The 14,038-nt window shown below is 35.6% G+C and overlaps 4 protein-coding genes and 1 long non-coding RNA gene across 6 annotated transcripts; 4 read left to right on the forward strand and 1 right to left on the reverse strand.

Annotated features, from left to right (window-relative positions):
* The first annotated feature begins 2,703 nt into the window (after positions 1-2,703).
* LOC106298752 (caldesmon) lies at positions 2,704-4,651 on the forward strand. The gene has a single exon (XM_013734900.1). It carries the CDS (start codon positions 2,773-2,775, stop codon positions 4,582-4,584), a length of 1,812 nt encoding a protein of 603 aa, XP_013590354.1. The 5' UTR covers positions 2,704-2,772; the 3' UTR covers positions 4,585-4,651.
* A 538-nt stretch (positions 4,652-5,189) lies between these two features.
* On the forward strand, positions 5,190-8,319 carry LOC106296571 (isoflavone reductase homolog P3-like). 2 transcript variants are annotated; one of them, XM_013732731.1, is made up of 9 exons: positions 5,190-5,567; positions 5,644-6,122; positions 6,249-6,364; positions 6,458-6,513; positions 6,694-6,944; positions 7,028-7,165; positions 7,249-7,492; positions 7,732-7,935; positions 8,032-8,319. In XM_013732731.1, the coding sequence occupies exons 5-9, from the start codon at positions 6,759-6,761 to the stop codon at positions 8,196-8,198; spliced, it is 939 nt and encodes a 312-aa protein (XP_013588185.1). In that variant the 5' UTR covers positions 5,190-5,567; positions 5,644-6,122; positions 6,249-6,364; positions 6,458-6,513; positions 6,694-6,758; the 3' UTR covers positions 8,199-8,319. The 2 variants fall into 2 exon arrangements, with proteins under 2 accessions (XP_013588185.1, XP_013588184.1); XM_013732730.1 differs by lacking the exon at positions 6,458-6,513 and having other exon boundaries at positions 5,191-5,567.
* Positions 8,320-9,211: 892 nt separating this feature from the next.
* On the forward strand, positions 9,212-10,925 carry LOC106298272 (isoflavone reductase homolog P3). Its single transcript, XM_013734369.1, has 5 exons — positions 9,212-9,472; positions 9,570-9,704; positions 9,844-10,087; positions 10,188-10,391; positions 10,485-10,925. Exons 1-5 carry the CDS (start codon positions 9,287-9,289, stop codon positions 10,649-10,651), a joined length of 936 nt encoding a protein of 311 aa, XP_013589823.1. The 5' UTR covers positions 9,212-9,286; the 3' UTR covers positions 10,652-10,925.
* A 700-nt stretch (positions 10,926-11,625) lies between these two features.
* Positions 11,626-13,439, forward strand: LOC106296380 (isoflavone reductase homolog P3-like). Its single transcript, XM_013732508.1, has 5 exons — positions 11,626-11,845; positions 11,931-12,065; positions 12,138-12,384; positions 12,740-12,943; positions 13,034-13,439. The coding sequence occupies exons 1-5, from the start codon at positions 11,660-11,662 to the stop codon at positions 13,201-13,203; spliced, it is 942 nt and encodes a 313-aa protein (XP_013587962.1). The 5' UTR covers positions 11,626-11,659; the 3' UTR covers positions 13,204-13,439.
* LOC106296381 lies at positions 12,054-12,954 on the reverse strand. Its single transcript, XR_001261184.1, has 3 exons — positions 12,775-12,954; positions 12,270-12,393; positions 12,054-12,150 (listed from the first exon to the last, which is right to left on the reverse strand). It is a non-coding gene; the product is annotated as an uncharacterized LOC106296381 (long non-coding RNA).
* Positions 13,440-14,038: the final 599 nt, after the last annotated feature.

A 14,038-nucleotide genomic window follows, 5' to 3' on the forward strand; every position in this document is an offset into this window, starting at 1 on the left:
AATATGTAAAATTTAATATAGTTTTAAGGAAATTGTCAAAAAAAAAAAAAATACACATAAAAAAATCATGATTTTTGTTAACTGGGCGGATCATTATTTATATGATATCGCAAACGAAAGAAAATTTTATGTTTTTACAATTATTTAATTAAGTATGTATACTCATTTTTTTTATATTTTTATATGATATCACACATTCGTAACAAAATAGATAGTTTAAGATGGAAAAAAGAAAAATATTTACTTAATGAATATAATATGAATGAATTTTACAAATACATCATTTAATAAAATAAATAATTAAAAACTGAAAATTCATATCCGCGCTGGTACGCGGGTTAGGATCTAGTGTTAATTACAAGAAATCAAGATGTTTGATATGGTAGCTTAAAGTTCTCTATTCTTAGCATCAACTAATAATTAATAACTCCAAAAATGCTAAATTCGAACAAATAAAGGATTCTATATGTCATCATCATCTTCATCACCTTAACCAAAGTTGGTGGATATTTTTTTCCTACAAATCATATTCGTTACCAATTCGAAATGATCAAAGATAAAACATTATTCTCCGGGACCTTGAATCTCATGACTTTATGTGTGATGTAATTAATGGAAGAGAACCATTTGGATGCATGACAAGCAAATTTACAAGAACCACCGAAACTTTCATGCAAAAGAATAAGGACATAAGGGATATTATCGTTTCCTTTTGTGATAAAATTCCTATATCCAAATCTAATCTATTTTCTGTTATATATACTTCATGTCTAATGTCGACCAAATGACAAAATAAATTAATAATTTTCATGTCTAACAATAACGTTAAAGTTGTCCAATTTCATTGGTATCCCATTTTATTAATTAGAGTCAAATGTTTTTTTGGAAGAGAAATATTGGTTATTTTAGATTCGACTCACAGTACAAAAAAGTCAGATATACTCCACGGTAATTAGGGCTTAACACAGATAGGATGTCCAAAAATTTTAGAGATATTTGTGATTTGCTTCGTATATTACGGATACCAAATTTTTTGATTTGCTTTGCTCCGAATATCCGTAACATACGAAGATAAATTTTTAGAGGTATTTGCGATTTGCTTCGTATGTTACGGATATCAAATTTTTCGATTTGCTTTGCTCCAGATATTTGTAACATACTTACAGATGTATCTTTTCGTTTTAGTTAATACAAATAATCTAGAAAAAAATCGAGATAAATTTGTTTTTAAAAATATTTTTACATGATATATAATTAAAAATAAAAAATAAAAGAAGCAATGAATATGTTTGTAAATTTTAAAATTAGTTATAAAAAGACAAACTTAAGAAAAAGTTATAGATATCATAATTTTTTTCTCTTTTAATACTTTTATAAGTAATAATGTGAATAAAATTAATTAAATCATACGTTAAAATAACAATTACAGAAACTCATACATTTAAAATTACATTTAATCAACACATATATATATATATATATATATATATACATATATTTATTTATTTATATAGCTGTTAGAGCAGAGCAGATATCCAGTTCTTAAAATTTTAGTATTTATGATTTGTTTTTTTATAACGGATTTTGATTTTTAGTATTTGCTTTGTTTCGAAATTTTATGGATATCAAGAATTTTCGGATCGAATCGAAGCAAATAACGGATCGAATCAAATTTAACGGATAAAATATCCAACCCTAATGGTAACATTACTAAACCGAAGTTCAAAACGCTGGATAGACTCTGGGGAGAGGGCTCTTCATCCTCTCTCAAAGTTCATCGGCTCAACAACAAGTAAACATGGAATCAGGTCCACTAAATACAAATACGTCACAGAATAGATGTATTTTAAAATAATTATCAAAACAACGCTTTGTATTGGAGAGATAGTAACACTGCATAAAAATAGTTCAAGATAGAATTACGTCAAAATCTCATAAATATTAATTCAGTGCAGACGTAGTAATTAATTAAAAGCCATCTTGCAGTTAAGTTATAATATCTATTAAACAGTTTTATGATCACGCCGTTTGATCAAGAACTTCATGTAGATTGTTGCTTTAGAAACATTACACAAATATTTCAAGATCTAGAATTTTGTTGAAACATTTAGGTTCTTTATAAATTAATCACGAGTCGAAATATGGTTAAGGCTCTTATACTCAATGCAGTTCTAAATGAAGAATTTTGATAAAGGTCAGGGCTCATATCTGCAAATATAGAGAGCTAGAACCCAAGTCTCTGTACCATTTTTTTTTTCTCCCAAATCTGTAAATAGATAGGCTTATATTTTGGTAGGTTTCGCTTTTTGATGTGTACTCTCTGTTAGGGCTAAAAAACATTGAGAAGCCTGAAATATGTCAGTCACCGTTTATCAGAATTATCTAAAAATCTCTTTATGAGAATATTTTCCCCCATTAAACTATGGTTTTGGTTTGCATTAGTATGTTGAATATCTTAAACACCTGTTTCAAGAAGACTCAAAAGAAATTATCTTGTATTCAGTTTCAAGTTTCCTGTTTGTTCCTTGCTTCTTCACAAAGCTCTCTGTAAACCTAAGGAGCAAACTCACAAGTTGGAACAGAGATACCAAAGATAACTTCAATGGATAAAACGATCACTTTTCTTTACCTGCATGAAAAGTTATCTTTTCCTCTTCACACACAAAGCCACACATATACATACAAACACACACACGAATTAAGGCACACCAAATATTTATCTCTACTCTCATTTCTACCCACTTTGACATCTCTTTTACCATACATACTATCATGCCTCCTTTCCGTTTTAACATTCCTTTCTTCTCCTACGGCTCTCCTTCTCGTCCCTCTTCATCAGGGACTTCTTCTTCCCCATCACCACCCCCAACGCCTCCTACTTCTTCCCGCCCTCCTTTCCGTCCTGGTGGCATCGCTCAGCCGTCAAAGCCAGCAACGTCGCAAGAAACAAAGCCAAAGGCGTCACCTACGCTTTCTAGGTCTAAAAGCAATGTTGCGGCCACTGCAGCTTCTTCTTCTGCGTCTCAGTTGCCTTCTCGCGGTGCAGAAAGGCCATCGCGGCTGGCGAAACAGAGTAACCAACCTGGTTCTCCGGTGAAGAAACCTGAGTCTGTGAGGGCAGAGGAGCAAAAGGTGGCGATGAAAGATAAATCATCAAGAGAAGTTAGAAAAGAAGCTGGTGAGAACAGCAATCCGGTAGTAGAGAAGCCTCCGGCTGCACGTTCAGAACAAAAAGAAGCTCAGGAGCAGAGAAGGAGAGAAGTAGAGAAACTTACGGTGGTAGATAGGGATTCAAAAGCAGCTCAGGAACAGCAGAAGAGCAAAGAAACCGAGAAACTTGCACCGGAAGAAAAAAAGAAAGGTCTTAGTGAGGATATGGAAGAGAGAACTAAAACAGCTCAGGAACAGCAGAAGAGCAAAGAAACTGAGAAACTTGCAGTGGAAGAAAAGAAGAAAGGTCTTCTAAAGGACATGGAAGTAAAAACAAAAACAGCTCAAGAACAGCAGAAGAGCAAAGAAACCGAGAAACTTGCAGTGGAAGAAAAGAAGAAGGGTTTTCAAAAGGACACTGAAGAGAAAACAAAAACAGATGATGAAACGGAGAAACTTGCGATGGAAGAAAAAGAAAAAGTTCTTCAAAACCACATGGAAGAGAATTCAAAGACAGCTCAAGAACAGCAGAGGAGAAAAGAAACCGAGAAACTTGCGGATCAAGAAAAGAAGAAAGTTCTTCACAAGGACATGGAAGAGAATTCAAAAGTAGTTCAAGAACAACAAAAGAGCAAAGAAACAGAGAAACTTGCAACGCAAGAAAGGCAAACAGCCCTTAAAACGGTGGGTAGAGAAGATGCGACGCAAAGCAAAACCACACCACATATAACCGCAGCATCAGAATCCACGAGAGGACCGAAAGATCTACCAGATAGAAAGACGCAAAACAGAACAGAGAATCAAGCCAAAGCCAAAGCCAAAGAAGGATCATCGTCAATGAGCAGAACAATCAAAGAAGACATCAGAGACGGACTCAGCAAGCTAACTTGGGGTAAAAGCAACGGTGACAACGAGAAATCCGTGAGTGTCTTCACTCTAACAGGCGAAAACAGAGGAGCCAACATGGCAATAGGTTCTGAAAAAGACAAGAAAGACGGTGAGGTTCACATTCGCCGTGGATACAAAACTAATCCAGACGAGAGCCCTGAGACCACAGCCACGGAGACCGAAGCAGGCACAAGACCCTACCCTAAAGACGTAGAAGAAGACGCTAGGGTTAGGGCATACGTGAACGGAAACAGTCAGGGGGTCAACAACTCGATTATATGCGATAGTTCAGTGCAACAGAACGATCCAGGCATTCATATGAATTTGAAGTTTGAAAAGGCAAAGGAAAAGGATGAAACTGTTAGTCCACCGGAGAAAAAACCGGCGACGGAGAAGCTGTTGAAGTATGAGCCGAGGGTGAGGAGGAGATGCTTGAGAGGGTTGCTAGCAGAGTCGAGTCAGTCGGATCCGGAGAATCCCTTGAAGCCTAGGAGACATGGTTGCCGCTTTACCTGTAAAGACAAAGAAGATATTGAGAACATTTAATTATGTAAATATTTTTTAAAAAAAATTATGTAAATACCTAATTATGTACAAATGTTGTTGTTTATTCAATGAATCGCACCACTGAATGTTTAAAACGTGGAGCATCTTTTTATTTGGAATTTTAGAGAATTTCCTCTCAAAGAAGAATGTACAATACTATTTAACACCACCAAAAGAGTCTTTAAAACTTGTGTTATCTAGAAGCTTTGACCACCAAAAACAGGATTTTTCTCGCAATGCTTTTCGTATCTTTTTTTTGATATTTCTAGAAAAAGAGTAATTAACTAATTTTAGTGAAAGGATCGTTGCATATTTGCATTAAGCGAAATACTGCATAGAAAGAAGAAAACAGAAATGTTGTTTAAGAAAAAAAAAATGATGTTCCAGAAAAGTGATTTAATTTGTTTAAATAATTTATCAAAAAGAATAATTGAATAAGCTAAATAGAAAAATCAATCGCATGGCGTGACTTATGAATAAGAAGAGAGAGAGAGTAGACGCAAGAGCATCATTATCGGAGTCTTTTGGTGGGTCTCTTAAGCTAATTTTCATGTTAAAAAAAATCAAAAACACATATTAATCTAACATACGTCTCTTAATCAGGCTAAACATGAGACGGTTTTTACTGGACACGTGTAGGCTTTGCTTCTCTTCTCTCTCTCAACCTCTCTCTGTGTGCAAACGAGATTCTCTCCCTCTCTGTGGCTTCATGATGCAAATGGATAGATTTTGCTTCATACAATATCCAAACTTTCAAAATTCGCCATACCCATCGATTCATCTCTTTCCCCATATGAGAAAAGCCCTAATTTTGATTTCCTAGAAAAAAAAAAATCAGCTGATGGGTGCGAGCGAGAAGTTCGATGGAATCCTCCCCATCCAGAAATCCGATGTCTAAGTTTATTACTGGTGAAAGTAAATTTGAACCGAATCTGATGTGTCTCATGTTTGATGCGTCTCCAAAATTTGATGTCTAATTACTGGTGGGAGTCCCTTTCTTGGCTTTGTTTGTTTGTATGCCTTTGACCTGGTTTCTACTCATGTTATTGCATTTTACAGGAATATAATTTTGATCTTCGTGGGAAAAAAATGGAGCTTTGTGAATGTTCAAGAGCTGCAGAGTTTCCAGAAGAGCTTTGTGAATGTTCAAGACATTTTGGATCAGAACCGGCTGTTGATCGACGAGATCAATCTGAACCATGAGTCCAATCAACCTGAAAACTTGCAATCTAAAGGCAAGTTTATTACACTGAAAACACCATTCTGCTGGTCTGCAAAGATACCAAATCGTAAAACTCCAGTTCGGTCCTGTTTTAGTTTCCTTGTGCACTCACTTGTGCCTTTGTACTCTCATATGTAAGTGAATTTTTGTTTTTCTCATTGCAAGACACCCTTGAGACTTTGTCCATATCAGTGATATTAAGAAGAAGCTGTTCAAGGATTTAGATGGCATAGCCAAGAGTTCTGCGATTCTAGCTTCTAACACAAGTTCCATCTCCATCACTCGTCTTGCTTCTGCAACACAAAGACCTTGCCAGGTTACAAGACTATTCTTCTTCGTCTTCACCTACATTTATCTCTATAAATCTGTCTCTATATATATACTACTAGTTATTAGTTGTCTTAGGTCTGTGTGTGATAGTGTTGAATCTAAAAATGTTCAGGTATGAAGGAAGTTGTGTCTACAAATAAAGCACCACCTGCTGTAGGACCATACTCTCAGGCCATCAAAGCCAACGGTTTCGTTTTCGTTTCAGGTGTTCTTGGACTTGTGCCTGAGGTTTGTTTCACGTCTTTTTAGAATAAGTAGTCTTGAGTTTTGGTTTACCTTTTTGATTATATATTGTTCATCTTCTATGTTTGTTCTGGACAGTGCTCGATTACACACTTTCATCGCTTCCTTTTCCACATAGAAACCAATAGCTAGTGGTTAGTTCAATATCATTGATCAATTTGAAGTTTTTTTATTGTGCATTGTGGTAAAGTTTGTTGTAATGGTGTTTTATAAATTTTTTTTTTTAAGAACCCATAATTAAGAGATTTGCAATAAACCACTTAAATGTTCAAATCTTGTTTTAAGAACCCATAATTAAGAAATTTGCTATATAGACCCGCCGGCCTAAACGTGACCATAATACCAAAAACAACATAACTCACAAAGAACAACAACATCAATGGCGACGGAGCAAATCAAGATTCTGGTGATCGGAGGAACTGGTTACATCGGAAAGTTCATCGTCGAAGGCAGCGCTAAATCCGGCCACCAAACATTCGCTCTCGTCAGAGAATCCTCTCTCTCTGACCCCGTCAAGGTCAAAATCGTCCAGAACTTCAAAGATCTCGGCGTTACAATACTATATGTACGTAAAAAATCTTCTCTATATTGTTCTATGAAATGAGCAGATCCATGATGTGTATTGGTCGACCCATATATTATACGCAGGGAGATTTAAGCGACAAGGAGAGCTTAGTCAAGGCCATTCAACACGTTGATGTAGTCATCTCCACCGTTGGTCTCTCTCAATTCATGAACCAGATTAATATTATTTCTGCTATTAAAGAATCTGGCAAGCATATTAAGGTCAGTATCTTTATCTCAAGGTTGTAAACAATATATATACGTTACAGTATGCTTTGTTGACGTGTTTGGTTACGAGTTTACAGAGATTCTTGCCTTCTGAGTTTGGCAATGACGTGGATCGAACGGTGGCGATTGGACCAGCGAAGTCGGAGTTCGCAATGAAGGCTGAGATCCGCCGTGTCGTTGAAGCTGAAGGTGTACCTTACACATACGTGATCAACAATTGCTTTAATGGGTATTTTTTGGCTACACTTGCTCAATGTGAAACGAGACTCACTTCTCCTCCTAGAGACAAAGTCACCATCTATGGCGATGGTAACGCTAAAGGTAATATATTAAGAGAACATGAAAATCTGATTGAAAAATATACTTTCTTACTAAACTTCAGTTTAGGTGACGCTTAGACCGACAAATTGGTCATAAGCGAAGTGAAATGATTGGTCTAAAATTTTTTTTTAAAAAAGTTTTGATCTAAGCGACGCCTAGCCGTCTGCCTAAATAATCTCCTATAAAACGTTTAATTACCACCTAATGATTTTTTGAACAATGATCGAATGAAATTGCAGCCATTTTAAACAAAGAGGAAGACATTGTTGCATACACCATGAGAGCTGTCGATGATCCAAGGACTCTCAACAAGAGTATCTACATAAACCCTCCAAAAAACATTGTTTCGCAGAACGATGTAGTTGCCTTGTGGGAGAGCAAGATTGGTACAACTCTGGAGAAGACTTACGTTTCAGAGGAAGAACTCCTCAAGAAAATACCACGTGAGAGAGAGATAATTTCAAACTTGTTTTAATACAATGCATACACAATCAAGATAATGAGATTTGCTAATGCACTTGGAAACGTTGTTGATGCAGAGTCACCACATCCTCTGGATCTTCTGTTGGCTTTGAATCATGCCATCTTTGTGAAAGGAGATCAAACGTGGTTTACAATAGAGCCTTCCTTTGGTGTGGAAGCTTCTCAGCTTTACCCTGATGTCAAGTACACAAGCGTCGATGAGTATCTCAACCAGTTTGTGTAAGAAGTAAAAGAAATCATCTTCGCCTTGTGGCAACCATTTACTGTGATGATGAGAGATTGATGACCATTGGTCTGTTATACCAAAAACTGAATAAGACATATCTATATGATAGTTTATTGCATCAAGAGATAATCAAACTCTTAAGAAAAACAGTAACACACGATCTTTCTAAGCAACATAACACGAAGAGCATGGATCCACCACATCACTCGTTCACCTTAGATGCCCAACTCTGTTTCATGTTTATAAATTGCATTAATTAACCCCAATAAGACATCGGAACAGACTCAACCACCGGTTAATCCGGACGGCGTTAGATTACAAGTAAACAACACAGAGAACAACAGCAACAAATCTAAGCAGTAGGAGAAATTAGTTAATTTTAATTATTTATACAATTTTAAAACTATATTTAATCCATATTAATATTTTTACTCAATAAATTGCACAGTACTTCTTGTATTGACTGATTCACAACGTATCGTTTGGTATAATTTATTATCACCATTTTTCGTGTGTAAACATTAAAAATTTAGCTTATACAAAAATTAGTCCCTATCCATGACATCTAAACATAGGCACCTTAAAAATTATCACATCAGCAGATAAATATCTTAGAACCGAAGCAAATGTTTAATTGTTGTGAACGTTAATATGATTTTAGTTTTTTTTGTTTAAAACAATTTAATGGTACTAGGAAAGACTAACAACAACAAAAATAAGACACGGTCCCGGGTTCGATTCTCACTGGCCACACGGATATGAGCTATGCTTTCGGTTCATTTGAATGCCCAGGAGAGGGTCTATCCGTGGGCTGTACCTCCACCCGGGGGTTAGGTCTGTGTCTTTAATAGACTCGGGTTTAACCCTTTTATTTTCAAAAAAAAAAAAGATTAGAGTTTGAGGTAGACAGAGGACTAGAAACATGGAATAAAATATCTTAGACTTGAAGCAAAAGTTTAGTAAGGCTATGATCGTAAATCAGCCAAACATTGTATGGTCCATAAATTGCCATTCATTCACTCACATTCATAACCATTCTCTCTGTAGCATTCAAATCGAACTATACTCACTTATTATCAAGAAACATGGCGACTGAGGAAAGCAAGATTCTTGTCATCGGAGGAACCGGTTACATCGGGAAGTTTATCGTCGCAGAAAGCGCTAAATCTGGTCACCAAACATTCGCTCTCGTTAGAGAAGCTTCTCTTTCGGACCCGGTCAAGAGCAAAACCGTACAGAACTTCAAAGATCTCGGCGTGACAATACTACAAGTACGTGTGAAATTCTATTTTCTCTGCTAGTTAATGTAATGAAATGTTTTCCTGTGTTAAAAGTTTCCGTTTTAATTTGATCGTTTGGTTTGTGCAGGGAGATGTGAACGATCACGAGAGCCTAGTGAAGGCGATAAAACAGGTCGATGTGGTGATATCGAGTATTGGAAGTATGCAAATCTTGGATCAAACCAAGATCATTTCTGCTATCAAAGAAGCTGGTAACGTCAAGGTTGGTATATGATTCAAACTCATCACATATAATTAGCATATGACGTTATGAACTGATGAAAAGGGTTTGTTATAGAAAAATTTAATCGTTACATAGTTTCATACTATATTTGTTTGTTGTTGCTGTTGTTGTTTTGTAGAGATTCTTGCCGTCTGAGTTTGGGACGGACGTGGACAGAACAAGTGCGGTTGAGCCGGCGAAATCTGCTTTTGCAGTGAAGATTCAGATAAGGAGAGCCATTGAAGCAGCAGGAGTACCATACACTTACGTTGTTAACAATTGTTTTGCGGGTTATTACTTGCCTACATTGGTTCAGTTCGAGCCTGGTCTCACTTCTCCTCCTAGAGACAGAGTCACCATTTTGGGAGATGGAAATGCCAAAGGTTAAAAAATTTATGATATGTTTTATACACATATTAGATCTCCTTTCTATCAAAATATTTATTTCTTACAATGATACTACTTATGTTTTTTTTTTTGCAGCTGTGATCAACAAGGAGGAAGATATAGCAGCTTACACAATCAAGACGGTGGATGATCCAAGGACTCTTAACAAAATCCTTTACATTAATCCTCCTAAGAACACTTTATCGATGAACGAAATGGTCTCCTTGTGGGAGACCAAGATCAGCAAGTCTCTTGAGAAGACTCACATTCCAGAGGAGCAAGTCCTTAAACTTATCCAAGGTTTAGTATCATTTTTAGATTTTTTTTTAATACGACATTTTCTATTTACCAAACTAAAAAGATGTGCTATTTTGTGTGTGTGTGTGTGTGCAGAGTCTCCAGTTCCTATCAATGTTCTTCTCGCCATAAACCACTCGGTTTTTGTGAAGGGAGATCAGACTAATTTCACTATAGAGCCTTCGTTTGGTCTTGAAGCCTCTCAGATTTACCCTGATGTCAAGTATACGAGCATTGAGGAGTATCTCAGTCACTTCGCTTGAAGAGATTTCTTAAGAAAAACACCTAATGTACCACGTCCAAGTGGCGAGTTTCATATATGTAAAAAATAAAAGTTCATTCTTGTAATGGTGGAGTAATGTGTGTTTATGGTTGTGTCTTTGCATGTGTGTGTCCATGATATCCAATTTTATGGAATTCCTGAGATCAGAGATGGCATCTATCTTCGATTAGAGTCCATAAGCTTGTTGAATCTATTAGAAAATGGTTTTGAGTCCTTTTGTATTAAATTGTGCTATTGATTGAAAATTAAACTAATGACGCGATATAATTAAAAGTTTGTTATAAAACATACTTTCCGTATTTGTATACGTACTTCATATTATCTTTGTTAAAACAGCCTGGTTAACATGTGGTAGAGTTGTCAATTGGCATTTCTAAGGATCTTGATGGCATGTTGGCAAAAGGTTGATCATGAAGTAAGTTTAATTTGAAGAATGTTTTGACATGCTCAAACGGTTACTGAATCCTAGAAGATAGCTTGGATAACTTGCGGAACTAGAAGGGTGAATTGTGATAAGGTCCCAAAGCAATCGTAAGAACAAGAATTTTCTTAGGCATATTTCTTCTTTGTTTTTTTTTTTTTTCACTCTTCTTTGTTTTCTTATTATTTGATTTTTGTGAATGATTGGAATGGAATCTCAGCACAACAACAACAATAATATTTTCTCACATTTCACATGTTTTTTGCATGCATATGATGGATCTGATAAGTCTTACTGGTGTATTTTTGTATTTTAATGGCAGAACATCTATCATGTTAATGCCATTTACAAAAAAAAAAACATCTATCATGTCGGGAGGAAAATTTTTTGGTACACATGATGTCTATTCACCATTATCCTGCACGTACAGCATGGGTTAGGTGAGGGTATTATTGTAAATAACTTACTAATGTTATGGGTCCATAAATTGCCCTGCCAAAGCCATTCCTTCACTCACATTCAAATCACTCTCTGGACCATTACATACTCATTATCACCTTTCAAACAATGGCGACCAAGAAAAGCAGAGTGCTGGTGATCGGAGGCACTGGTTTCACAGGAAAATTCATGGTCGAAGGGAGCGTCAAAGCAGGAAACCCGACATTCGCTCTTGTTCGAGAAGCTTCTCTTTCAGATCCTGTCAAGGCCAAAACCGTACAGAGATTTAAAGATCTAGGCGTTACAATACTACATGTGCGTGTGAAGTGAACTCTCTCATTTTCTAAGAATTTTACTTAAACTCATAACCGTAATTAACCTAGTTATGTAACTTGGTCAGGGAGATTTGAATGATCATGAGAGCTTAGTGAAGGCCATGAAACAGGTCGATGTTGTGATATCAACAGTTGGGCGCGTACAACTGTTGGATCAAACCAAGATCATTTCGGCTATTAAAGAAGCCGGTAATGTCAAGGTCGGTCTTAGGCTGAAACCCTTCACTTATCCATTTGCTCATATAGTCTCAAAAATGGATTTGCTTTTGCAGAGATTCTTGCCTTCTGAGTTTGGAACAGACGTGGACAAGACAGGTGCGGTTGAGCCAGCAAAATCATTAGTTTTTGGAGCGAAGAGACGGATCAGGAGAGCCGTGGAAGCAGAAGGAATACCATATACTTACGTTGTTAACAACTGTGCCGCGGGTTTGTACTTGCGTACGTTGGTTCAGTTTCAGCCTGGTCTTACTTCTCCTCCTCGAGACAAAGTCACCATTTTGGGCGACGGAAACGCCAAAGGTTAGGACCCTTACAAAAACAGTTTAGCATATTAAACAAAAACAAACAAGATTTCAATATAAAAAGAGAGATATCATTAGATAGCATTAAATCAATTTTTTTGTTCAAAAATAGTATATAAATAGAAAAACACTAAAAAAAATAATTAAATTTTAAACAACATTTTTGGGTTAAGTTTAGTGATTATGGTTTAGTATTTAGTGAGTGGGGTTGAAATTTATGATAATTTAGTATTTTTGTTATTGATAAATGTTATTTTGGAAAATTATTTTGAAGTATTATTTTTGTGACAAAAACTTTTAAAAAATGTTATTTATGAAATTTCCCTATAAAACATTTTGTTTTGTTTTTGTAGTTGTGTTCAACAAGGAGGGAGATGTTGCTGCTTACATGATCAGAGCAGTGGATGATCCAAGGACTTTAAACAAAACCCTCTACATCAGTCCTCCTAAGAACACTCTATCAATGAACGAACTTGTCGCCTTGTGGGAGAAAAAGATTGGCAAGTCACTTGAGAAGACGTATTTGTCAGAAGAACAAGTGCTCAAAACCATCCAAGGTTTTTAAAAGATTAAAACCACATCACTATAGATATGTTCTTTTTTTTGTTAGCTGAATATTAAAAAAAGGATATGTTATTTTTTGGCAGTGTCTCCGGTTGTTCCGGCGACTATCCTTCTGTCGATAAACCACTCGGTGTTTGTGAAGGGAGTTCAGACCAATTTCACTGTAGAGCCTACGCTCGGTGTTGAAGCCTGTGAGCTTTACCCTGATGTCAAGTACACGAGCATTGAGGAGTATCTCAGTCACTTCGCTTGAGAAATTTAGCAAAACGCTTAAATTAAATTACCACGACTATAACCTGAGTTTCATATATTGCCACAATAAAATGTGATTCTTTCTAATGATGAAGAAACGTGTACGTGTATGCAGTGGCGGAACTAGCACTATGGCAAGTGGGTCAATTGACACACATGAATTTTATATACTAGGTCTGTCCGCGCTACGCGCAGAATCTGATTTTCTTGTGATTTATATTACTATATTATTGTTTATGTTTATTTGCATGTATTTTATGTTATGGTTTTAAAGTTTTTTAGGAGTAGAATATTTTCACGGCAGGATATTTATTTTATAAATTGAGCTTTGAATTTATGTTGATGTAGTTTGTAAAAATATTATTATTAAATATTTGGTCTCACAATGCACATTTTAATTATTTTATTCATGTAGTGATGTGTTTACATGGTTAATAGGAAAAAAAACACAATCGTATACTGTCGCTTAGAAGAAAAACTGAATTAGAAATAATATGTATTTTAATCATTATTATAGTTATTTATTATTTTTTTTTCTTTTCCATGGTGGAAAGTTTGGTTTACAGGAAGCTGGATGAATAATCTTTTTTTATATATTTTTTTGTAAGAAACTATGAAACATAAAAGTAGATGCTCTATCGAAAAAAATAAAATATAAAAGCAGCATTTGGTATACCAGAAGAATTATTATTTTATTCATGTAGTGATTATTTTATTCATGTAGTGATATGTTTATATAGTTAATAGAAAAAAATCACAATCGTATACTGCCGTTGACACTTGCTCAATATAGAACAAAAACTGAATTAGAAATAATATGTATTTTAATCATTATT

Source organism: Brassica oleracea, chromosome C6, assembly GCF_000695525.1.
Source record: "Brassica oleracea var. oleracea cultivar TO1000 chromosome C6, BOL, whole genome shotgun sequence".
NCBI classification, from domain to species: Eukaryota; Viridiplantae; Streptophyta; class Magnoliopsida; order Brassicales; family Brassicaceae; genus Brassica; species Brassica oleracea.